This window comes from Plectropomus leopardus, chromosome 12, assembly GCF_008729295.1.
Source record: "Plectropomus leopardus isolate mb chromosome 12, YSFRI_Pleo_2.0, whole genome shotgun sequence".
Lineage (NCBI taxonomy): Eukaryota > Metazoa > Chordata > Actinopteri > Perciformes > Serranidae > Plectropomus > Plectropomus leopardus.
The window spans coordinates 13,752,585-13,778,263 of record NC_056474.1 but is presented as its reverse complement, the minus strand read 5'-3'; the positions used below and the strand labels follow the sequence as shown (position 1 = coordinate 13,778,263).

At 38.2% G+C, this 25,679-nt stretch overlaps 2 protein-coding genes across 2 annotated transcripts; both read right to left on the bottom strand.

Moving 5' to 3' along the window:
• Positions 1-1,254: 1,254 nt before the first annotated feature.
• Positions 1,255-14,730, bottom strand: ubxn7 (UBX domain protein 7). Its single transcript, XM_042497696.1, has 12 exons — positions 14,625-14,730; positions 12,129-12,282; positions 11,765-11,829; positions 11,590-11,655; positions 11,343-11,455; positions 9,735-9,859; positions 9,470-9,491; positions 8,397-8,487; positions 7,344-7,474; positions 6,446-6,944; positions 6,276-6,355; positions 1,255-1,755 (listed from the first exon to the last, which is right to left on the bottom strand). Exons 1-12 carry the CDS (start codon positions 14,728-14,730, stop codon positions 1,594-1,596), a joined length of 1,614 nt encoding a protein of 537 aa, XP_042353630.1. The 3' UTR covers positions 1,255-1,593.
• A 1,639-nt stretch (positions 14,731-16,369) lies between these two features.
• On the bottom strand, positions 16,370-23,486 carry ppp1r7 (protein phosphatase 1, regulatory (inhibitor) subunit 7). The gene is made up of 10 exons (XM_042498284.1): positions 23,431-23,486; positions 22,602-22,697; positions 22,392-22,447; positions 21,717-21,782; positions 21,328-21,458; positions 21,026-21,188; positions 20,726-20,842; positions 20,521-20,625; positions 20,302-20,388; positions 16,370-19,205 (listed from the first exon to the last, which is right to left on the bottom strand). Exons 1-10 carry the CDS (start codon positions 23,468-23,470, stop codon positions 19,029-19,031), a joined length of 1,038 nt encoding a protein of 345 aa, XP_042354218.1. The 5' UTR covers positions 23,471-23,486; the 3' UTR covers positions 16,370-19,028.
• Between the last annotated feature and the right edge of the window lie 2,193 nt (positions 23,487-25,679).

The window sequence follows — 25,679 nt, the reverse complement described above, 5'->3', positions numbered from 1 at the left end:
TACTAACTAATATTTATTATTATCATTACAAGGGGTGTTCCATATCATATTTGTCACAATAATACCAGAATAATTTTTAATATGATAAGAAAAAATCTTATGATATTGGCAATATTTTGACTCTACATGTAAATTTAGAGTTTCAGTTATGGATTCAAGGGTGCTTTTTGTATTTAGCATCAGTTTGTTACTGTTGTTTAAAAACAAAAGAGTTGAGAGATCATTTTTGTTAAATTTTAACTGAGTATTTAAAGGCAAATTGTTACATTTGTGGCGGCACATATAACACTTATTTTGTTGCAATTGTATGCTCTTGAAATTAATAATATTTTTTTCAGTATTTTATCATATCATCAAGAATACTGTCAAGAAGAAATAACTCTGAAATATTGTGATACTATTTTAGGGCTTCACCGCCGATCTCTAAATATTAAGACACATTTACTTTCTAAGTTTTTGGAGTTGATTCTCAAGAGCTGCTGCTTTTCCCTTTTTATGATGCTTCTTCTATATTTGTTTTGATTTTTTGGGGGGTGGGTGGGGGGTATAACCTTTGACATTTATCACATCATGCCCTCATTTCAAATGTGACAAAAGAGACCAAGCAGAATCTCTTGGTTTTGGTGATTATATTTCAACATCAGCATATTTTCTTGGCAGCATATAAAAAAGAAAGGAAACAATGACTACAGCTAAATATCAGTCTCTCTAAGCCATCTCTGTACAGTGTCGGTCCGACTGATGAGATGTACCACCCTTCATTCATTCCCTTCTGTATCAAAAGTTGAAATCCAAAAACAATCTACTAGTCTCTAATTTAACCAATAGAAACTGGAGTAAAAATGTGCGGCTCAACCCAAATCCTCTCAGATCTACACACGTGCGTCACAGATGTCCGACACATTTTTCTTGACTTGCAATTTCCGGACCTTTTCTCTTAGTGCCTTCCATATAATTACAATTGTTCAAACAATGACCGCGTGAGAGACCAAATCTGGGTCAAAATAAACAAGAATGAACCTCCTTTTACCTGTCCCCAGGTACGGAAAATAACAAGAAGAGCAAGAAAATAAACTCTGACATTTAACAATCCTTTCTGGGAGGTAAAAGTCTTTTTTGTACAAGTCCCTGGTGCCTCGTGCCTGATCCATTATTTGGGCTTTTTTTTTAATCTGTTTATGATAGAATTAGAATATATATATATATATATATATATATATATATATATATATATATATATATATATATATATATATATATATTCTATCCTGATGAGCCTCAGAAAAAAAAATGAAGCCTGCATCAGAAAAGAATAAATTGCATTATAAAATTAAAGAGTGCCAACATCTGTAACACCTTACTGGCCAATTGTAGAGCACTACAAAGGGATTAGGCTGTCAGTAGAGACGTCAGTATTCAGACTAATGGAGTGGCGGTGAAAGATGTCCATCCACTAAGAGTTGTCTTGGCAAAAACAGGGCCTAATTCCAAGAAGACAGAAGGTTATGGGATCGAGGCCGTCCCAGATCATTGGTGAAAGGGTGAGGTCTACCAGAGAGATACACAAGCAAAAAGTGAGTGTTTCTGACAAGGCTAGTTCCTCTCCTGCACAAATACAGTCTCCTGTGGACAAAGGCCTGCCTCCTGCAGCGTGATGTCATAGTCCAAGTGGGCCAGCTTCCTTCTGGGAAAGTTGGTGACAAGTTCGAAGCGTTCGTTCGGGTAACCTTTCGACTGGACGTGTCTTACCAGGGCCTTGACGAGAGAGAGAGAAAGATGATACCAGAGGTGAGACATTTTACTTAACAATCAAAATTTATGTGATTATTTTACTTAAAGCATTAGTTTGACATTTTGGGAAATGTGCTTATCCCCTTTGTTGCCATTAGCCTTTTCCGTGCTTTTTCAACCTGACTGGTGTTGTGTGATGACCAAGATAGGTTCTCAGTGATGGTAAATCTAAGGTAATTCACCTGCTCCACTGATGTAGACAGGGGTGTGTGTCTTCCCCTCCTTCTTTCTAAAACCAACAATCAGCTCCCTGGCTTTACTGGCGTTGAGCAGTAGGTTGAGCACTCTGCAAGATTGCTGATTTCCTCCCGGTATGAACTCTCATCGTTGTTTATAATACGGCCGATGATGGTGGTGTCGTCCGCATACTTCACAATAGAGTTCTCCTGATGTCTGGAAGACAGTCATGGGTGTAATTTGAGGGGGCTGAGCACACAGCCCTGGGGGGCTCCGGTGTTGAGCACTAATGTAGAGGAGGTGTGACTGCCAATACAAAGTCTCTGGGGTCTGCATGTGAGGGAGTCCAGTATCTAGTTGCAAAGTGTTGTACTGAAGCCCAGAGTGTTAAGTTTTCCAATCAGGTTCATGGGAGAGACTGTGTTGAATGCTGAGCTGAAGTCAACAAACAGCATCCTGATGTAGCTGTTCTTATTCTCCAGGTGAGTGAAGACTGAGTGAAGAGCAGAAGATATGGCGTCCTCTGTGGATCTGTTGGTTCTGAAAGCATACTAATGAGAGTCCAGGCTGGCAGGGATGTTGTCTTTGATGTGCTGGAGAACCAGTTTCTCAAAGCACTTCATCAGGATGGAGGTAAGAGCCACAGGGCGGTAGTTATTAAGACTAGATACAGCAGACTTTTTAGGTACAGCGATGATGATGGCTGTCTTGAGGCAGGAAAGAACAGAATCTTTTGAGAGTGAGAAAATAAAAATGTCAGTTATAACATCAACTAACTGATCAGCTGATGGGTTGGTTTTTTGCTCTCATAGTTCACTCACATAGTTTCATTTGACCATAGTGTTGGAGTGTAATAAACATACGATGCATTATTATTTATTAAACAAACTATCCAGCATTATATAAGAATTAAAAGCTCCATCTTAAACAAACTTTTGCTATTCATCGCTTTACTTGTGGCATTTTTTTTTAGTAGACCTACTTCTTCTATAGCTGCCAACAGCCTGCAAACATTCCCAGTTAGAGAAAGGTTGAAAATAAGGCAGGCCCCCAAAACACTACATCTGCTGCCCCTGGTAGTAATAATGAGAGCTCAGCACAAGCAACTGGATGAGACACGGAGTGATGCGTCCTGGTGTTTCTAAATAGTCCAAATAATCCAAAGTCTGACAGAACCTGGAGCTAAAACAAAGTAGTCTGTAGAAGTCTAAAGAAGTCACTTTCCACCGCTGAATATTTGTCTGTTTGTTCATTCAGACACTTTGATGCTGTGAGGAGAAGCTCCATCATGTTTGTCTGTCTCTCGCTGCACTGCGGTCAGACCATCAACTGTTTGATCAGTGATAATGAAACGCCGTGGAAGCACATGAGTATTTGACTCGGTTGTCAAATACTCAACTGTAATCTAGAGTCCAAGTCATTCACTGCATTACATGATTGTTAAACACTTCTGTTTTAGCGTGAGATTTGCCTCTCTGCCGTGAAACCGTGAGACAGAGCCCAACAGAGTCCAACATAGTGTGAGACACACACCGCAGATGCGTGAGGGTTGGCAACCCCAGTGAGGTAACGATTAACAGAATTTAAAAAAACAAAACAAAATAACCGACATAAGGAAGATTACGTCGGTTAGAGGTTCTGAATGTCGGTTTTGATTATTTTTCAATTAACTGCCCAGCCATATGATCAGCACGTTTTTAGTACACGGCCAGGTATATTATCTGAACGAGCAGCCTTATTTATGTTCACTCTCAGCAGGATTTTTCTTACATCTGCTGTGGTCACTGAGAGTGGCCTGTCCTCTGAAGGCGGAGTAGTCCTTACAGCTGAGTCTTTGTTGAGGACATCAAAGTGAGCATACAATGTGCTCAGCTCGTCCGGCAGCGTGGCCTCTCACATGATGGCGGGGGCTCCTGCTTTTGTAGCCTGTGACATTTTGTCTACCACATATCTTTAGTGCTGCTGCTGTTAAGGTCTCTCCCCAGTCTCAGCTAATGTCTCCTCTTTGCCTCCTTGATGCCAGCTCTCAGTCTTGCTCTGGCGGTGATGTAGGCCTCCTTCGCACCTGACGGAAAGCAAGCTTTTTTGGCTCTGAAAAGAGCCCTCACCTCATTCATCCAGGCCCTCTGGTTGGGGAATATTCTTATTGTCTTTGTGATCACCACATCATCCACACATTTGTTGGTATATGATGTCACTGAAGATGCATATTATTCAAGACTGATGTTTTTAACCTGAGTGGCAGTATCTCTGAACATTTGCCAGTCTGTGCACTCAAAACGATCCCATAGTGCTGATGTAGCTTCATCTGTCCACACTTCAACAGTTTTACCTGATGGTTTGATGCTTTTTATCAGCTGGCAATATGTCGGCAGAAGGAGCAGAGAAATATGATCTGACAGGTCAAAGTGAGGATGTTGGAGGGCTTTGTAGCCGGCAGGAATATTTGTGTACACATGATCCAGGATATTTCTTCCTCGGTTGGGGATCTGGACACGCTGGTGGAATTTTGGTAAGACAGATTTGTGTTTGTTTGATTAAAATCACCAGCTACAATGAGTCCTATGTGTCCTGTTGGTTCTGAACAAGGTCTGCCCATCGAGTGAAATAGCTTGATCCAGGATGTCAGGGGTTGACCATGTCCCTCTGAAGACGTGTGCAGAGCAGTTTATGATTTCCTGTTGCTGAGTCAGCCTCAATGACTCAGCATCCTTCCTCTGCGATATCCAGCATGTCTCCTTATTGTCCGAACCACCTCAATCCCACCCCTCTCTCTCCAGCTCTCCTCAACCTGCTCCCTACTTTGACGATCACAATATCCTCTGCACAAATCAGAATCCACTGAGACTCCTGCCTGATCTTATCCATTACCAATGGAAACAAGAGGGGGCTCGGAGCAGATCCTTCACATTATCCCACCTCCACCTTAAACCCATCTGTCACTCCTACCACACACCTCACCATTGTCACACTACCCTCATACACATCCTGCACTATTGTTTGCACATGTCTCTGTAGGGCTGGACGATATCACTTTAAAATAATATTGCAATATTTTAAGGCTATATTGCGATACACAATATATATTGCGGTATTTTAAATGTCCTTTAAAATAATGTTAACTACTAAAATAATATTGAATGAACTGCAGTTACGATAAAGTTAAATAAAGTAGCTACTGTCATATATAATAATAATAATATAATAAAGTTGAATACAATACTATTGTAATATTTCTTAAATAAGGCTATAAGAGAGTAAGACAATAAAATTCTTTTATCATGACATTTAAAATGTCTTGTTATAATTAAATAAGGACCTATAGTGATTTCATTTTGAAGGACCTGGCTCATCTCTTATTCTGTGCACTTGAAGCTTCTAGTCAACAATTGGATGTTAGTGTTACCTGAAACTTAAACAGATGCTGCGCCACACTGGTGCTCTGTGGTCGCAAAATGTTACTAAATAGTGGCGTTCGGAGTGCTGCAAATACACATGCCTCACCTGCATACACTATCGTCACAACTACTCATTAAGTTCACTGTAAGCTGGAAACAAACTAACAGTTCTCCAGATAATACATAAATAGTAGTTGCTCCAAAATGTGAGTGGAGCCCTGCAGAAACCCTGCTCTATGTCTGCATGTGTTTGTATGAGAGGCAGAGAGTTGCAGGAGAGAGCAAGATAACCAAAATGCAGGTGGCTTAAAAAAAAAAGTGACAATTTATAATCAATGATCGCGATAGTCATTTATTCTGTGAAAAGCCATGATACATTGAGTATATTGCATCGCCCATCCCTACCTCTCTGCTACTCCTGACTTCCAATACCAGATCTTGTCTCTGGGCACTCTGTCATATGTTTTTTAATCACCCTTGTTCCTTAAAATCGGTACCAGTATGCTTCTTTTCCTCTCTTCAGGTCTCCCCCTCACTTTCTTGCATGTGTTAAAAAATCTAGTTAAAAATTGCACTGCCATCTCTCCTAAACATCTCCATGCCTCCCCAGGTATGTTATCTGGGCCAACGGCCTTTCCACTCTTCATAATCTTCATAGCCGCCCTCACTTCACTGATTAATCCACTGCAATTCCTGATTCACTTTCAGGATAGATACATTTGAGTGAATGTGAAGCTGGAGTCAGCAGCCAGTTAGCTTAATTTTGCATAAAAACTGGATAAATGAGGAAAGAGCTCACCTTGCTCTGTCCAAAATCAATCTTTAAATCTGACTCGGCAACAAAGCAAAGAAGCATATTACCAAAAATGTTTGTTTTTTTTAAATATTGTTAGTGTGTTGTGTTCTCACCAAAAGTTTTGCTTGAGAAGACAAGGAAATTTGCTCTCTCTGTCCATCTGGGTAACGGAGCATCAACCTGGCTTTAGGACCTATGTGGAAAAAAACAAAAAACATGCTGGTAAATATCTCCCCATACCTTAACCATAATCATAACGGTTCCCAATGACACATTTATGTACCGTTGTCATCAGGACAGTCCAGGTGACAGGTTTTGGTGGAGCTAGTCTTAGAGGGTCCAGCACTTTCGGCCGCTGGAGGACAGTGGTTACCTCCAGAATCAGCGTCAGGCTGAGGATGACGAGCAGCCGAGGGCTCCAAATGATTCTTTTTGCTCTCCTCTTTCTTGTGACTGTGGTTGTTTTCTTTGTATGGAGACTTTCTATAAGAAGCAGTAGAGCTATCAGGATGCAGACGTTGCTGGGCCGCAGTGGCCGGAGGGAGCTGGGTGTGTTTGCTGGTAGAACTTTTCTCTTCGTGGGGTGCTGGCGTTTCGCTGTCTGAGCCATCGACAGAGATGGGACCTTCGCTGTCAGAGAAAGGCTCTGCGTCTGATTCGTCATCTGATCGAGGAGAATCGGGGGCTTCTGGAGCATTTGAGGACTCGTAGTGGGTCTCCTGTAGGGAGGCTCGGATCGCTGCCTCCAGCTGACTGTCTTCACTGGCATCAATAAGACTCTCCTAGAAAAGAAAACAAAGTGTGCAGCTGTAAAAAAAACACATCAAAGAGCTGGGCAGAGACAGACATCGGTAAATCTTTGTACACTAGCAGTGGCTGTGTATTAGTCAAAATTGGCAATAAAGTAACAATCTTTAGGGGTGACTAAAGATGCTTTTAAGGATAAGATGCATTCAAATTTTGCAAAATGTCCAAACTACCAAGCAGATGGAAATATTCACATTTCATGCAGAAACTATGGTATAATAAGTTCCCAAAAATGTTATCTTTTACATGTAATGCAGCCTTGAGGGCAAGGAAGAAAACAATGAAGTCCAACGGAGAGAGAAGTAGAGGAAAGCTCTTATTAGAGCGCTAAAAAGAGTTAGAATTAGAGGTGACACATGAGATGAGGGACCCACAGAGCGAGCTCGTTTGGCAGGGGGTGCGTGACAGGATGGCCCATCGAGCTGCCCATGCTCTGCCAGGAATCCAGTCGTCTGCTCCAGAAACGATGTCACGTCCAGCTGATTCCACTCCACCATTTTTTGACCTGAAGTGATCATGTTTTAAACAGCACAGGTCAGTAAGGAAATAAATTAAACATTTCAGAAGCAAAAACAGATGTGTTCAGATGCTCTGAGTTAGAGCTACTCTAAACAGCGAGGAAGAGACATCTGCTCACTGTAATGTAATATGCTGTTTAAATGGCTACACAATGGACAATGCAGTTCAGTTAACGTCATGGCTAAGTATATCCAGTGCATTGATCACTTAATCATACAAGCATCTTGAGCTCAGCCATGCACCATTATGCTTTTAAATTACTTCCAATGCTGTTGTGTTGTCCCCTAAATGGTATGTATGAAGGAGAGACCCCCAACAGCGTCAATAAAGATAGTGCTTAATCTAACAGTTTGAATCTTCATCCATGACATTGATGAATAAATCTAAATCAACATTCAGTTGCTATGCAGCTATTTTCTGATTTTGCATTTCTATATTATTCTATTTGTAGAATTAGATTCCAGTGGCAACTGACTTGTGCGATACAAACATTTCAAATTTTGTTTCCCACGTTACAGCCTTGTGCTTTGCAGAATAAGTGAGTGTTTTCCAGACTGAACATCTGAACCTAATTGTTCGGATTTTGTGTTAAACCGCCCCCCAACAAAAGTAAACAATTTAATTTTGAAATTTTCCATTTCTGTCATAGCATAAAGTTGCGATAAGCCTAAGGATGCGATTATTATTCCATCATTATTTTATACTGTTATTGTATTAACTTGCTGCCTATAGGTATGTATGCTGACAAAACAGACTAGTTATATTAACTGAATACAGTCTTTTGTTTTTTTAACAAATTTAATATAATAAATCCCCTCATTCAAATTGAGGATTAACGATCAGCATAGATCAAGCATCGGAATGATTACGGCAGATAATGCTGCGACTAACTTCCCATGAACACTCACCTGTGCGGGGATCAAGGATGGAAATATAGGGAAACTTGTTCAGCTTATAGAACTGGATGTATCTTTGTCCCTCTTCACTGTCATGATACACCTGTAAAGAGAGAAAATGCACAACACAGACATGAAGTTCACAGCATATTAACCTCAACTGAGTATCATGAATGCAAATGTTAAGACTATGAGTGTTGGGCTTTAGGACAAAGTGAGATTTCATGTGCTGATTAAGGGACTTTTTTTTTTTTTTTACAGCAGAACAAAAAGTGAGTACAACAGCATCTGTAGGCGGGCTTCCATTACAGATTTGTGCAAAACTTAAGTGATATTTTCAAATTTTCAAACTGCAAGATGACTACGTCTCCATTGAGTGATGTTGTGCGACTTCTCCTCTTGCGATAACACTCCACAAAGCATGGCGATGGTGGCTCAAAACATTAGCAGGTTTATTTCTATTGTAGCCACCGCACTAGCCATCATTATTTCCAATCCAAGGCGATGCAGGCGTGTTATGCGAGTGATAATGGAAAGGCAAGCCTCTTCAACGTGGGAGCGGACACGTATGAGGGATTTCTGGAAGGTGATAGTTCACGATTTCACAGAGGAATTGTGGATTCAAAACTTCTGCATGATCTGCTTAACTTTTGAAGAGTTATGTGATGCAATAGCACCTCTTGTAGCGCCTGCTGCATCAGGGATCCAGTTACTACTGACAAGAGCTGCCTATAAAAGCTATTTTAGAATAACTGGGAGTACTTTCAAAATTGACACATTTCCAAGAGTCATTTTTTATATTCATAATTTGCACAATTTGAGGGTTAATGGAAACCCACCTACTGTGTGCTTGAAACACTTTGGCCATACACAATTATTCACAACTTCACCTATCAATACTGCCAGTGGTCTTTGTTTTTGCATCACTGACAAAATGAATTTCTCACAGGAATAACAGCGTTCAACTCGACCTTTCCATCAAAAGAGTTAAGCAGCTGTACTCTTGCAAAGACGTCAATGCAGAGTTTGCACAAACACGAAAACATCACAGACCACTGATGACCCTGGGATTTGAAACGACATACCTGCCAGAATATGAAGTGCTCTCTGATGATGGTCTTCACTGCATCGTTACTCCAAACATCCCTGTTCAGGCACTGGCAGGCAAAGTCCTGAACATTTTGAATGTTGATCATCAGCCACTTGTTCTCTAGTTGTCCGCAGTCTTTTGCCTGGAAGCACAAGAGATGGACTTAGTTTGGGTGAGGACCAAAGAGGCATATGTGGTTAAGGATATACTATAAAGCAAATTCCAGACCTTAAGCCACATGTATCCAAGAGACACAGTACCTGATGATGGTCTTCACTGCATCGTTACTCCAAACATCCCTGTTCAGGCACTGGCAGGCAAAGTCCTGAACATTTTGAATGTTGATCATCAGCCACTTGTTCTCTAGTTGTCCGCAGTCTTTTGCCTGGAAGCACAAGAGATGGACTTAGTTTGGGTGAGGACCAAAGAGGCATATGTGGTTAAGGATATACTATAAAGCAAATTCCAGACCTTAAGCCACATGTATCCAAGAGACACAGTCTCTGATGATGGTCTTCACTGCATCGTTACTCCAAACATCCCTGTTCAGGCACTGGCAGCATTGCTGGCGAGTGGATTTACAAAAACTAACAATCCTGCATAGTATACCTTTAACCCTCTATGGTACCTTGGGTGACTGTAGGTAACATACCATTTTTTGCTCTGTTTACACTCATACAACATATTATCAATTACACTGCAACACTTTAAAAAAAGGTCAGGGCCCCGAGGAAGCAAGCAGCACTATATCTAATGTAATATGACTCCCTGGTGGTCATTTTGAGTCCCTTTTTCAGCCCCATTAACTCTCGACAAAAATGGTATCTTGTTCTGTCATTTTAAAAACAAGGGAGAAAAAAATATATTAACAATAATAGGTGAGTAAAGTTTACGTTTTAACTGTTTAATGTAGTAAATTTCAAAATTAATTGACAGAAATTTTCTAAAATGCATATGTTGCCTTGAGACATTGTACCATTGTGGAATTCCACCATTACAGTTTTGTGTATTCGGTTTATAGCATAACTCTCATCATAATTTCCTCTTTATCTCTACAAATTAACCCACATGTTTAATCATTTTGAATATTTTCCATACAGTATGGTATAAAATTGTATTAAGATTTCAACATTACCCCCTTTTTTTTCATTTCTTACCATTATGGTACAATGTTGGTTTAGGATAATGCAACCAAAAGTGTACACCAAAAAAATATATATTTTTGGACTGTCTTTAAATTATGTTTACTTATTCTATTTTATGAAAACAAAAAAAAACCATTACAAACACTTTATCACCAGCTGGCATCATAATGTGTACCACAGAGGGTTAAGCTGCAGCTTGATGGGAGACAAAAAACTAAATACACTAAGTAAACACAGTGTTTTAATGACAGCTTAGATTAAAAACAAAAAGAAGCAAACTAAATGTTCTGCATGTTGCTTCAACAGATCCACTCTCCGTTTTTTAATGTAAGCTGTCAATAAAATAGTGTCAATGCTAGTATCCTAGTGCTCTGACATCCTTTTGTTTCACGTGGATATACCCGGCACCAGCTGGCACCCAGAGGAGAAGTACGGCTGTGCACTGAATATTTTCAGCTCTTTTCTTTTCAAATAACCACTTGTTTCAAGAGTATGCCTTCACATGCATTTGACCACTATACCGGCTGATTTCATGAATACTGTTAGTGCATATTCATCCAGAGAGGAAGAATGCATGCTTTAAAAATGACAACCTGCCCTTCCGTACATGGCACACCAGGTTTCCCACCTGTGACCCACACAGTCACCATCTGAAACTTTGCTGAAAGTTCACACAGTGAATAAAGACGTGCGGTTTAAAATGTCCAGTGATAGACTCCTCACCGTCTCAAAGCTGCCTTTGTGCATGAGCTCAATGGGGGGACGGAAAAGGTCTGCCAGGGTGCTCAGTTTCTTATCCACTGTTCCACCGTTACGCAGCTCCTGTTCCTGACGAACTAGGAAAAGAAAAAACATTCTTAGTCATTAGAGAAAGTAAAAAGGTCGGGACAGAGAGAAAAGTGACAGGCTGCTTTACCACATTCACTACCAACCAGATTCTTTAAAGCTCGCACAACTTGAATGTACTCACTTGTTTCTGTTTGGAAGTCTCGGAAACCATCAAATATTGATCGAGCAGGTCTTCTTCGCTTTGGCACTGCATGTGTAACATACACATCACATGTCACATTTAGCAGATGACTGCAACAACACAGCCAGTAAAAAGATTTGAGTTTGTCTGAAGTCGAATAAGAAGAGTGTAATACCTCCAAACAACGGTTCAGGTTCCACCAATATGTCCTGTTTCTGGGGAATGGGTGCTCGTACTTCACTGAGACACAAGGAAATATAAACAGTATTATTCTAAGAAGCAAAGCAATCTGGTATCATACAAATTTTAAAGATACACTCTCTTATTTTGCTGTACAACCAAGATGCAACACAAATCACAGCAGCAGCATCAATCTGAGCCCCTAAACTCTCGCTCCAGCTTACTGCCAACAACAACTCAAACTAGGAGAGAAATTATGGAGCACTATAAAAAAAAAATCAGAGAGTGCATCTTTAAGATAGCAAAGTGTAAAGACCTTATTTTACTTTTATTTGACACAAGTAAAAGTAGGAGTTTACTCTGAAGGGGGAGCTCTGCTGCTTGAAGCTGCTGAACTGGAGCTGGTGCTGGGCTCCTCTGCAATCCCGCCTCCGTCCAGAAACATGGTCACTGCCATCTCCAGGTTGTTGTTGCATGCTTCCAACATATGTTTTCCTACACTCTCTGTGGCTCCTAAAACAGTATCCGACAAAGGCATAGTGATGTTTAGAGAACATTATGGATAAAACTGTGATACACAGCTACATACATGTGAAAACTCACACTATCAGTGTTAGTCCTGAAATAGTTTATCATCAGTAAAATATCTGTTTTGAATTTTAATAACATATTAAAGGAAATATATAGATTTTTGCATGTTGTAGGTTGGTTACTGCACACTTTACTTTTACAAAGCATCATCTTTTTTTTTTTAACTTGCATTTAAAAGGGGGACTTCATGTCATCTCACTGTGTTTTTAAAATTATCCATTTATTAATACCTATTGATTCTGAATATTTGAAGGCATTTAAATACCTGTTTTACCAGCACGCTTTCTCGCATTCTCTCATTGCTTATGTTTATTACAGTCATTCATTCTGCTGATCTCACTGTTGTCATGTTTTAGCCTTGTTAAATGTATCTTTTAATTAAAAAAAAACATTTAATGCCCTCAGTGTCAATGTTTCCTAAATATTGTGCCAAAATTAGAAATGTCAGTATTGTGACAATATGTATTACTGTGTTGTGACTACAGTACGATCAAATATATTTCATATTTTCAAAATAATATCAATATTTGAAAGGTTTTTTTAAGTGCTGACGCAAATAATTTTTAACATTATTCAAAAATATTTTATACAGATCCTGAAATTTGGTTATTAAAGAATTGTGACCAAGCTATATATTATTCATACACTTAAGTATATTTATATATTTGTCATTTTTGTGCTGCAATTTCTTGGTACTTATCGGCATATGTCTACAGCTACAATGCATCTGTAAATCTGTAGCCTGCAAAACATATAGTAACATTTAAGTGTGCCGCAAGGTAATACTGTTGACATACTACATACAAAACATCAGTCATCATTTGATGTCCGCAGCTTCAGTCGTATATTGAAACTAATCTAATTGATTTGGTTGATATCTTTTCTAAACATGTAAAACAAACAAAACAAAATAACAGTAATTGAAATGAATGATAACCTATATAACAAACTTAATGAACCGATTCTCATAAAGAACAAACTGAAATCTTAAAAATCTGAAAAAGAGTAAGAGAAGAATAAATTTTCCACTACTCAGCAATTACTTCATGAACTTTATCTCTAACAACATTTAGAGTACCATACGCATTTTTTAACCTGTTTTCTACATATTACGTAAAACAAACTGCTAACAAGTTTTTGGAAGTGTGATTACTTTCTTGTTGGGGGGCCTCTAGTATTTTTCATTCATGTTAATTTCTTGTGACAATGCATACTTACAATTTAAACAGGCTTTCCAATTTCAATGTGAACATCCTACAACAACAGTGTAACTTCATAAAGGCAGAGTTGCTGTTCCCTGTGCTGCATTACTAACAAGTCTTTGCAAGTTGACTGCAACACTGTACTGAAATGAATGAAAGCCAACTGTCTGAAGACAGAAAAAAAATGCATCCGGTTTAAACAAAGGCTTTGGGAAATAGTAAGCACATATGTTGCTCAACTACGCTACGTGATTTTGCAGGCTACAAACAGTCTGCAAATACGCCAGAATCTACTTTAAATGTCCAAAGATCATGAACCGACACAATAAGTAAAACTATGAAAATGCTCTGCATGTGAGATAACATTAGATGGGAGGGTTAACTTTATCTTACTAAGTGAACAGCACCGTTTGGCTGCACTGATCTCTCTGCGTGTACTGCGCATGTCTGTTTCACTTTCCAAGTCCAACAGCAGCCCTGGGTCTCCTCTCTTTTCCGTTAAATAACTTAAAACTGAAACACTGTCCATCGTGTTAAAGCACACATAAACTATTGAGGAACTCTGAACGAGTGGTCGGAGACAAACAGCGAGCTTATCGGAGTGTGGTTTGGCGTCAGAGTGAAGACTAACGTGCAGTAACACAACATGAAGCCTGGCTGGTGATGAAGAAGGGAAATGTTGCTCAGCCGACGTCCATTCCCCACTATCAAACAACATGCGATGGGAAAAAACGAGCAGAAAATCAGCTCCGGGCTAGCGGGATAGTGTCTGTAACGAGCACCACAAATACTATGTGATGTTTTGAAGTGGCCGTGGCGGATAATATTCAAATCGGATGGTTAAATGGTCCCTTTTCTGTGTCTTTCACATGAGTTAAGCAGATATCTGGCTGTGCTTTTTCCCTCTGCAAAGCATTGACAGCGTAGGGGCCAGGGGAAGACTTAACGTCCGTTTTCTTGTCCACGCGCTAATTTCGTGGTTTGTTTGACAAGGTAGCCATTCCTGTTGGATGACCAGAACCTACTTAATAGATTAAACGTAAAATAAAATGTTATTTTTACCTGTTATTGCTGTGAATTGTTGTATTAACCCATTCACCCCCGGAGCTGAGGTGTCTCCGAGCGCCGCCATCTTACCGCCACAAACAACAACATAAATGTGGCGCATGCGCTACGCCGTCCTTTTCCCTCCGCCTGGCGCGGCGCGGGCCCCCTACGTCACCAAGGGATTGTGCTGCATTCTGGGTTATGTAGTTCAGTAAACATGAATGGGGCGTTAGTGGCATATTTGTGAGTTATTTTTTTAAAGTTGTGGGTTTTTCATGTATTTGTACGCAGTTCCCGCATGCCTCCTTCAGTTTTCAAAGGAGCTCGACATGACTTTCAGAGCATTTGTGGTTCGGGGATTGTCTGCACACGGCTCTCAACATGGAGGTCGATGAGCCAGCAGCTAACAGATTACTGTACTAAGACTGGGACCAGAGTGTATACTACTACAGCAGTCACAGGGGGCATTTTACTGCAAAACGAGTTAATTTACCTTTGATAATTTAACTACAACGTACCGATAATACTTCTTACTTTTACCAAAGGAGGGTTTTGAATGCACATATTGGCTTGACCCTTTAAAATCTGGAGCAACATCTTGTGCGGCTTTCAGATGTCTTTTACAGGAACTTAAACCTTTGAATTTTGAGCATATTAGTGCAATTTCTTTCAAAAACATAGGAAAGAGGCAAATAGCAACATGGTAAGAAATGCTCCACAAATTGCAAATGGAAAAGCTAGGAAAACTATATTTGCATTTATCATAATTACATATATAAAATTATGTTGCAGAGTTATTATATTTTCATGAACTTTTTCAAAGTTCCTTTCTTTGTTTTATTAAAATTGTCCTTAAAAAAAAAATCTTTACCCCCCCTAATTTTCTGGAAATCTTCTTGTACTGTTTCAATCAATCAATCACTACTGATTACTAATTTCATGCTAATTTTGGGGTCATTTCTTCTGTAGTTGTTAATTAACTACTTCCCGTTTACTAAAAGAAATCAAACCAAATTGTTCGAATTTTTAAATGGCCATTTTATCTGTAGGCTAATTACATTTTAGATATCCATAAAACCATAATAACATTTCTCCTGGTCAAAACTGCATTGTCACTAGTCAGAAAGTTAATTATAGATATCAGTAATTCACTCTTACATGTAGAAATTGTGTTTCAAGAAATCTAAAACTTAATCATTAATCGTTAAAAAGTATAAGTGGCCATTCTAACATTTGATAGGTAGACTGGATATGTATTGCAGATATCCGCAATTAAATTCTTCCTGGTCAAAATGAACATTTCAGATATAGACAAGGTAATAACTATTGTAGATATTTAAAATAGGCATTTTTCCCAGTAAGAATTAAATTGCAGATATCCAGAATGAACATTCTGAATATCTAAAATGATGTTGTGGATATCTAAAATTAAAAGCCCAATACACATGAATGGCAAAAGTGACAGAATTTGTCCAAGGAACAATGACGCAGTGAATATCTGAAATGACAATTGTGGATGGGAGAGAGAGGGGGTGACATGAAGTTACAAAATTGAAATATTTTAGTCATGACAAATATTTAAATTAAAACTACATACAGTTTTTCCTTAAGTAGTGTAATTTTATTGTTTGCATAATACATTCAGTTTGAAAACAGCATCAACCAAGTCCCGAACCTGAAGACTCAGTTCTAACAACAATCGGCTACGAGTAATCTGAACAATTTCTCATTCAGAGACCAATCAAGGTCAAGTAATCTTAATTACGGTATCTCACACAAATCTGCTGTGCTGCCTGGCATTAACAAAACAAAAAAAACTTTACAAAGGGAAGGTGTGATGGCACTGACTTTCTACATCATGAGATGTCCAAACTGTATTTACAAATACACAAAGTGACACTTGCAATCCCACTGGCCAATTTTAAAGTAATTATAGTTAAAGCTAATAGAAAATAACATTCATTTCAATAATGTATAATGTCCTTCAGTTTTGCTGATAGTCTGATAATGGGCTCAGAAATGCTCTACAGTCGACTTATGGTCAAAATCACTACAAATAATCTGATTTATGATGACTCAGTTCCTCTCAAAGAGAGCAAATTGTCATCTAAAGACACCTACAATAGAAACCAGCATATGATGCTGTTATTTTCTTGCCTACAAAAGGGAGATAAAGTATTAACTCAGGCCTCTTTAACAGTTTGAGGGCGTACTTTGGACCCAGATAAAAGGAATTAGGTGATAATGGTCAGTATCTTATGTTGCACCGAGAGCACTTAGTTTAGCGCTCTCCATGTAAACTCAGCAGTGCATTGTAATCTGATGCGCCTGTGCTGCATCCAAATGTGACCTTTTAGTCCTGAGGTGGAAGGAAATTACCCTCATATAAAAGATGCATCACTTTTTAAATTGTAACCCGGGAGTAAATCAAGTGCATTCAAGCATTATATACAGAGGAGCATAAGAATCGGTCCCTCGGTGTTTGTTCATATTAGTGCTTGATATAAGAAATCCTATGGCAAACATAAATACACAGGATTATCTATTTTTAAGCGACACTGAAGGCCAAATAAAAATATTACAGAATGTGTCACTGGAGTGTCTTTACACATCTGAAAATTTTAAACCTCAAAATATGTTTAAAAATTGTTAACAGCATTAATTACGTTATCTTACATTAGTTAACAACACTTACATGAGACCAGTCCTGCCATTATTAAGTAAATTCATTTTAAAAAAAATCCACATTTAACTGTAATTAGATCAAATAATGTAATGATGTATCGACAGTTTTTACCAAAGTAAAAAGAGAACTAAAGCTGTAATCAGTGACGTACCACTGATTACAAAACCATCTTTATGGACACATTAAATTATTTCCACATTCTCGTGAGCTTTTTTTTTTTTTAACTGCAGATGTCACTCCTATTAATCAGAAAATAAGCTGTAAAATATCTAGACAAGGCATAGACAAGGCTGCTGGACATCAGGATTTGCCCCTCATCAGTAATGATACCAGTTTATTAAAATTATTCAGCAGTTTCTGCTGTTTTCCTTAAAAAGACAGAAGTGAGCAGGTTCACTGAACTGACTGTAATCTGCATGGTGTCACTGTGGTGCCTGCCATTATTATGACAGCCAAAAATTACAAAGCCCCGTTAGTGCGAAAAATGTCCCATTGTACTGAAAGCCCATTTCTCCAACAGCCCATTATCCTAAAAACAAACACCTTTCGCTCTGAAGTCCTGTTTTTTCTGAAAATACACACTCCCTGCAGCTAGTTCCAGTTCCCAGCAGCATGTGAGCCACACTGATCACAAGTGTTTTGACAGACCCCTTGCGAGGTTTCTCAGTGGCGTTTCAGCCCCCAAACCCAGGTGTTTTTCACCAAGCTTTTATGCCACCAAGGGTGGGTGTTTAACCAAAGGATGATCTTTTCCTAACCATAATTAAGTGGTTTTTGTGCCTAAATCTAGCCACACAATCACCACAATAATGCATCTGTGGTTTTACAGAAATGTACAATGCAAACATTTTTTCTGGCTGTGAGTTTTCTCACTGCAGAAGGTATTTTTGAAGAAGCCTGGAGGGACTCCAGAGCAATGAGTGTTTGTTTAGGGGATAACAGGCTGTCGGAAAAATGGGCTTTTGGTAAACTGGGACCTTTTTTGGACCAACAGGGCTTCAGAATATTGGTCTGTCGCAACAATGTGCACATCTTCGTGTTAAGACGTTTCTGTGGCTGTTAAGTTTGGCATCTTATTCAGGACAGTTTTTAAATGTGGGAAAACCAAATGAGAAGCTATTCTGAAGATTAAGATACGTAAATTGTTTTTTATTACGGACTTTCCCTTCATATTTGATGTTCGGTTATTCTTTTACCCTCTGTGTACCCCGTGAGAACAGTCTCATCCTATCCAACCATAAGGAATAATAAAAATGCTTCAAATAGTAAGAATGCCACCCTCTCCACTCATATGATAGCAGTGCAACTTCAACAACGTGATAAATAAGACTGATATCTTATTTTCCTGACTGGCACTGAATGATTGAGGAAAGAGCCTCCATTCTGTATCCAACATGCAAAACAATAAAAGAAAAATAAGTGCAGAAGAAAAATGAGGAAATGGGTGCAGGGTACTTTTTTAAAATCCTTCACAGTTCATATCCAGCTTAATAAATACATAAGCTTCCACACAGTAGCATAGATCAAGGTGTGAATGAGTGCATACATGCATACATGTATGTTGAGTGAGAGATGGGTGAGAGTTTATGTTGGAATGTGTCTCTGTGTACGGAGTGACTATATGATCCAGTGGCGCCAATGTGTTTCAAAATGAAGTTTGTTCTGTGAGTTGGGCCGGCAGGGCGGTGAGGGAGAACACTGTGAAGTCGGCAGGTGAATTTTTAAACTGCAGTTTAGAAGCGGATGAAGGTAGCGTCGATCTGGCGTACGCTGGGCAGCGCCAGCATGATCTTTCGCCGGTACTGTGGATCCTTCTGTAGAGGGTTTCTTTCAAGGTAGACCGTCTCCAGAGACTTGGCATTCTTCAACTCATCGAGATCTGACCAGTTATCTATCTGGTTATCATTCATCTGCAGAGAGATTGAAAGACAAATAAGCCAATAAGATGACAGACTTCGTTTTGCTCAGATAGTTCAGTCACAAACTTGGAGATTGTAGAGACAAATAAAAAAGAATTAACAAGACTTTACAAACTACTTAAGGTTTGTACACTAAAATGTAGTTTTAGACTGTGCTAAGGTTGTTTAAGATATCAATACTTCATTACATTTTTGATACGTGTTTAAAACAGTACAATCTTCATTAATAATACATTCAACAGTATGTTAAGTACCAAGGATATTAAAAAAAATAAGAAAAAACAGATCTACGATCAGATTTTAAATCCCAAGGCTGCACAGATAAAACACCTGGGAAGGGTAACGCTTCTTAGCACAAATAGGGGGATTCAAGGTAAAGTGTTTCTGTTGAATTTGTATTTCAACTAAACAACGTAGTTTTTCAAATGGGAAAGAAACCTTGAAGCTTTTAAAAAGTCAGAAAACTTTACTTTTGCTGAAACCGGAAAGTAGAGTGCTGTATAACAGCAAAAGAGTCAGTCGGCAAACAGGAAACTGATGAATTAACATGCAAATTTTCCCTTTTCAGACTAAATAATTGTTGTTTTGAGGACCTGCACTGTCATATAGACACGTTCTTCAATCAATCTTGCGTTACTTTCAAAATCTAATAGAAATCTATCAATTGATTTTTTAAAGCTAAAAATAAACTTGAACTATGGTGTAGTTGTTCATCCATTTTTAAGTCTTAAATACTTTTTAGTAACCACTTTATATATATATACATACATATATATCTCAAGGTATTATTTGCATTTTTATATGTCATAGCAGGATACATACAGGTCTAATTATTTAACTGATGATAGCTGACAGTCCAGGACTCTATTTCCTGCTCACTTTGGCATGACTGACACTTCATGAAACAGAGACATTGTTTGTGTTATTAGTTATATTTAGTTCATTGTTATTATTATTTTTTCTGCTTTGTCAATTTAAAACGTCTGCTGTATTGGTTAGGCTATAGTGGCCCTAAACAATTTGCATAATACAAAATAAAAAACACCATCAAATTATATTGTAGTTTAACTACACAAACTATTCATACCCAGAACTCCTGCAGGTCCGTCAGATGGCTGATGTTTTCAATTTTCTTTACTCGATTGGCTGCGATGTCCAGGGTTGTGAGCTTTTTCTGCGAGGGAAAACAAATAAGAGTTTGAATGTACTGAACTAACTTCGGTTTTAGTTTGCCCAAATATACATGATGGACAGTTCGGCACATTCAGCCCTTTCAGAAAAAGTTTGTCGAATTTCTGTAACTCACGTTGTTTTCCAAGCCCTCAATGACCTCAATGCCATTGTGGCTCAGATAGAGCTCTTTCAGGTTGACAAGATTCTGTAGACCCTCAATTTTAGTGATGCGGTTACTCTGCAATTAAAAGTACACAAAATTATTTACCAATATTTCCATAAATGCACCTCAATTTGACTCCCTTCACACAGTGCGTTGACAAAGACTTGTGAATTACCTGAATGCTTAAAACAGTCAGATTGTGTAAACCCTCCAGATTCTGAAGCTTAGTTATTTTATTGGTGCCAAGAAACAAACTTTGCAAAGTTGACAGTGTATCCAGGTTCTCCATGACCTGTGAAAACAACAAAATGAGACACAAATAAACACAATGCAATGATTTCAGAAATATTTCACTAATGTCCAACAATTTAAAACATTTACACCATCATTTTAATAAATTGTGTTTTTCTAAGTGTAGCACTGAAATAAATTTGAACATCATTTCTCGCTGCCTTAGACACCCTTTATGTCGTACCCGGATGCGATTGGAGCCCAGCTCCAACATGTCCAGGTTCGTGAGGTGTTCCAGGTTGGCAATGCTGCTAATTTTGTTGTGAAGCAGAAAAAGTTTCTTCAGCCGAGTCATCTGCTCCAAACCCTCCACCTTCCGCAGCAGATTGAAGGACACGTCGAGCTGCCTGTTGATCAGTCAAACAAGCATGCTCACTGTAATCAGTTATTTTTGAGATAATGCCCCAACAATCACTTGATACAAGTGTGTAGAAACTGGATTTTCCATAAATAACTTGACTTTTGCCCGTTTTTGTTTTGACTTACTCCATCTCTGTGAGGCAGTGCAGGTTCTCCAGCTTGCGGATCTGATTGTCATAAAGATCTAGTTCCCGCAGTGAGCTCAAACTGTCGAGGTTTTCTATCTTTTTGATGAGATTCTGTCGTAAGGAGAGTGTCTATATAAAGAGATACACAAAAGACAGCAATTAATGGAAACAATCAAAAGCTGTATTTTTATTTTAAACTTTAAACACATCTTCTTTTCTCTTTTAGAAATTATTAACAAAGAAAAAACAACACAACGTTGCTACAAAAATTCTGTCTGGTTTCTCTTGCAAGGAAAAATAAAGGAATTACTCAAGATTTTGCAAAATGTGCTGCTACCATTACTTCACAATTCACTGATGGTGACACTAAACACTGAGGTTACTTACTTTAGCCTTCTGTAGCACCTCCAATCCTTCAATTTTTCCAATACGACAATGAACAAGATCAACATCCTAGAAAGACAACAGAGAGATTAGGAAGACATCCTTTCTAAATGTATAGTTAGAACATATTTTTTCACATATAACATTACGTTGCAATAAAGAACTTTGTCTCCACTCCCAGGTAGAGGTTTAAATCACAAGTAAACACAATATGATATAACATACTCTTCTACTATAACTTAACTAGGTTTGCAACGGTATGAGAAAGGAAAACAGGGTTTTTCATTTAGTTGAAAAAATGTTTTATCACTTTAACTGAAACGTGGAATCATTTTTTAAATGTTGTTATGTGTAAATATTCTCCCTTTTAAAAACAGCTAAAACAAAGTTAAGATTTTTCATCCACTTGCATTTTTTTTTTTACTACTACAGATGCCACAGTATGATAACCATTAATTATATACTGCTGCAACGCTAATCTTAACCTAACAAACTGCTGTTTGTGACTTCATTAATGCTCTGAGTGTCTTCCTCAAAGACAGCTAAAGGCTTTGTTTTTTTAATCATCCAACAAAATTGTCATTAGAGATAGACAATTTATTAAAAACCATTAACAGATCAAATTTGTCACAGTTGCCACAGCCAGACGGCAGCAGTGTTTTTAGACCATCCTTTCACCTCTTCCTCTGGATCCAAGGTTATGGTGTCCATGTCAACAGGAGACTCTTCTTTACCTTTAACAAGAGCAAGAATTAATCAGATAAACCACTATGGCCACTGCATCACTCTGTGTCGCACTCTTAATTATTCATGATGACACTGCATTACAGCTGACAGCCTGACTCATGTCCCCTTCTATGTGACTGTGCTGGAGATGTGATGATTTACTTGTGGCAGCAGGCTGATTGGGGTCCACGTCTCCATTGATACTCCTCCTTCTGGTCTCATCATCACCAGACTCCTCAGACTCACCCCTTCGGTCCACTACAGTCAGCAGAAGAGGAGCAGCTTAGTTTCACCACACAGAGCTGTTATCTGATTGTGTATCAGTGACATATTTAACTGATGCACATGTAATGTGATGCAAAGGCTCGGCCCTGCTCCACCTCCACCCACTGAAGGAGTCAGGAACTGTCATGAGGAGCATCCAGCTTCTGTTTGACCACCAGAAACCATGACTTTTAACCAGATCATGTTTCAGCATACAATAAACAAGTGTAGCAATCACCTACTACTTAAATACATCGGTTAACTTGGGTTGCTGTGATTTTGATCACTTGTATTTCCAGTCTTAACAGATCAGAAACAACTAACATGCTAAGGTTAGCTTACTCATATTAGGGCCATCAGTACTAGCCATGTTAGCTGGCCGGGTAGCTGATTGAACCACAGCAGACAGGCTAACGAGCTGAAACTGGACACATGTTAAACATAAAATCCACTTTTAGGCTGTTGAAGTAGACAACGCAGCTATATAAACTAAAACAAGACGCTGACTAGCAGGACAATGTGAGTTAACGTTAGCTGAATAACGCTTGCTAACCAGGATTGTTGTTAGCCCGTTAGCTAGCAAGCCAAGAATGAAGGTGTGGTTAGAAACGAGGAAAACAAACCGGCGGATGTTCCCCGATAAAATTTGACACATTTGTCTAAATAAATGCCGGTTCACAAAGATTATACAACCATGACACGGCTATATCTTTGCATTTCGGCTCACCTTCCATCTCCTGAAGCTCTCCAACAGACCGGGAGGCCATGTTTCCTGTAAACAGTCCTGACAACCGCTCAGCCAATCAGGAGCAGAGACGTCATACCGCGGTCAGGCACGAGGGGGCGCTGATGTCACACACTGAGCCCTGCTGAAAACACGCGCTGTGAAACGTACTGACACTGATGAGCTGTCATAGTTTTAATAATTGTAACATCACTTTTGATTATATCCACAAATATATAGTTGGCTATTATTAGTATACAAGTAACAAATATATATATATCTTTTTAAATGGGGAAATTATATATCCACAAGCAAAAAATTTAAGGTTTACACCCGTCTTTCAGTCTTTTCTTGATTGGATTTAATTCAACACTTTGCAGTTTTTTTTTTTTAGATTATTACAAAAACTTATCTGGTGAATGTGAAAATGTATTATGTTGTTACTGTCCTGTCCTGTTACTGTTACATGTCCTTTTTTGCTTTTAAATAATACTTTAAATATTTGTATTGGTTTATGTATTGACATTATGTTTATTTATTATTTCTTCTGTGTAGAATGTTATTTTTTTAGTGATCTCATGTATGTTTGTGTTCTTGATTGTCTGACTTGTTTTGTACATATTTTTTGTTAAATAAAGCTGGGGAAAAAAGCTGTGTTATAATAACAGAGGACACTGATTTATATTTCACACTTGAAATTTAAACATAAAGAAGCAAAAATAAAATAAAACAAAACAAAATAAAAAGCTGTGTAAAATTTTGAAATTAACTTCTTTGACTTTGTTAGGAATATGACATTTGTAAGGTAAAAGCCATGTTCTTTTCCACTTAATCACTTCCAAATGGGAGTTCTAAAAAAAATAAAAAACACAATTCACAACCAATGGAGATGTTTCCCTCACATAAACATAATTGATACAATCTAATAAAATAAATAATAAAAATAAAATCTATCCAGTAAATTCTAAAATTTCCAGGTATGCAGAGGTTGAAAACTCCTGTTCCTTCTGCAGGCAGGCTGATAGAACTTTAATCCATTTATTTTTCAGTGTAAAATAATAATGAATTTTTGGTCTAATTTAAGTTTTCATGTTTTTAATAACTTTAACATCACTCATGATTTTACACTTAAAGATGTAGCAGTGTTGAGCGGAGTAAAGCACACATAGGCCCAGTTAAAAGTCCCAGTGCTGCTGTATTGTATATCTGCACTCGCTGAATGCCTCTCGGCCAATCAAACTATTTAGTTGAAATTGTTTAATCAGCAGTTTATATGCCAAACCTGTCAAATAGAATGGATTTTAACAATTTGTGACAAAAAATTGAGAGAAATACATCTAGTGAGTGCATAAAAATAGATCTTTCAATGTGAAAATTGGGAGCAAAAATAACAGTGTTACCTATTAGGGGCACTGGCAAAACAGTTGGGATCAGTTAGAATATGTCAGTATAAGTTGTAATACTTTACAATAATAAGATGTCCTAATCTCTGTCTATAACAGCATCATTGTGTGTTGAAACAATTAATTGTCTTTGAAATGTAATAGTTTACTGATTACTACTTACCCTGTTAATTTAATAAGTTACATAGCTATTTTAATTACTTCATTAAAGTAATGAAACATATTACATTTGATTAATTTTGGAGGAGGAGGGCATTCCTGTACGACAAAAAGATGTAAAGCAACAGAATGGATGTTTTATTTAACATATAAACTGTGTACTAAAAATATTTGTTTTCATATGTAACCCATTTTAATCACCAACATTTAGATTCATAAGTGTCATTTAATTACATTTTTTTTTCTCAGTAACTGTAACTAATAACAATTACATTTATTTGTAATTTCATTACTGTAACCTACTCCCAAAACTGGTGTTTAATTAAACCAACACAGACTGAGTGTGGGTCTTTCTGGAGTTGTCTCCCCTTTAACCCAGTTTATCAAGACTTTATTTTTATGCATGTTTTTATCTCTAAGTCTATTGCTGACTATATAACTGGACACATAGACTCATATAAGCATGATGGCAGTCTGTTTTAAATTATTTTTGGATCCTTACAGTGTTTTCTTGATATCACACTGCAGTAAATTTCCACACATAAACCACACGTGCACCCTGCATGCGTCATATTGAGTCTGTTTACCAAATAAATGCGAGACAACTAAGTAAAAATGAGCTGCAGTGTTTTTGGGGGCCAAAGCTGCAGGTTACTGTATCTTGATCTTGGTTTATTAGGAGGAGGAGGA

Coding starts and splice junctions, on each gene's coding strand:
- ubxn7 (XM_042497696.1), bottom strand. CDS start 14,730: ATGCGCCACATTTATGTTGTTGTTTGTGGCGGTAAGATGGCGGCGCTC. Junction 8,488..9,469: donor AGCACTTCATATTCTGGCAG/GTATGTCGTTTC, acceptor CTCTCTTTACAG/GTGTATCATGACAGTGAAGA. Junction 6,945..7,343: donor CTGCCAAACGAGCTCGCTCT/GTGGGTCCCTCA, acceptor TTTCTTTTCTAG/GAGAGTCTTATTGATGCCAG.
- ppp1r7 (XM_042498284.1), bottom strand. CDS start 23,470: ATGGCCTCCCGGTCTGTTGGAGAGCTTCAGGAGATGGAAG. Junction 21,189..21,327: donor CACTGCCTCACAGAGATGGA/GTAAGTCAAAAC, acceptor ACTGATCAACAG/GCAGCTCGACGTGTCCTTCA. Junction 20,389..20,520: donor TTGAGGGCTTGGAAAACAAC/GTGAGTTACAGA, acceptor TTTCCCTCGCAG/AAAAAGCTCACAACCCTGGA.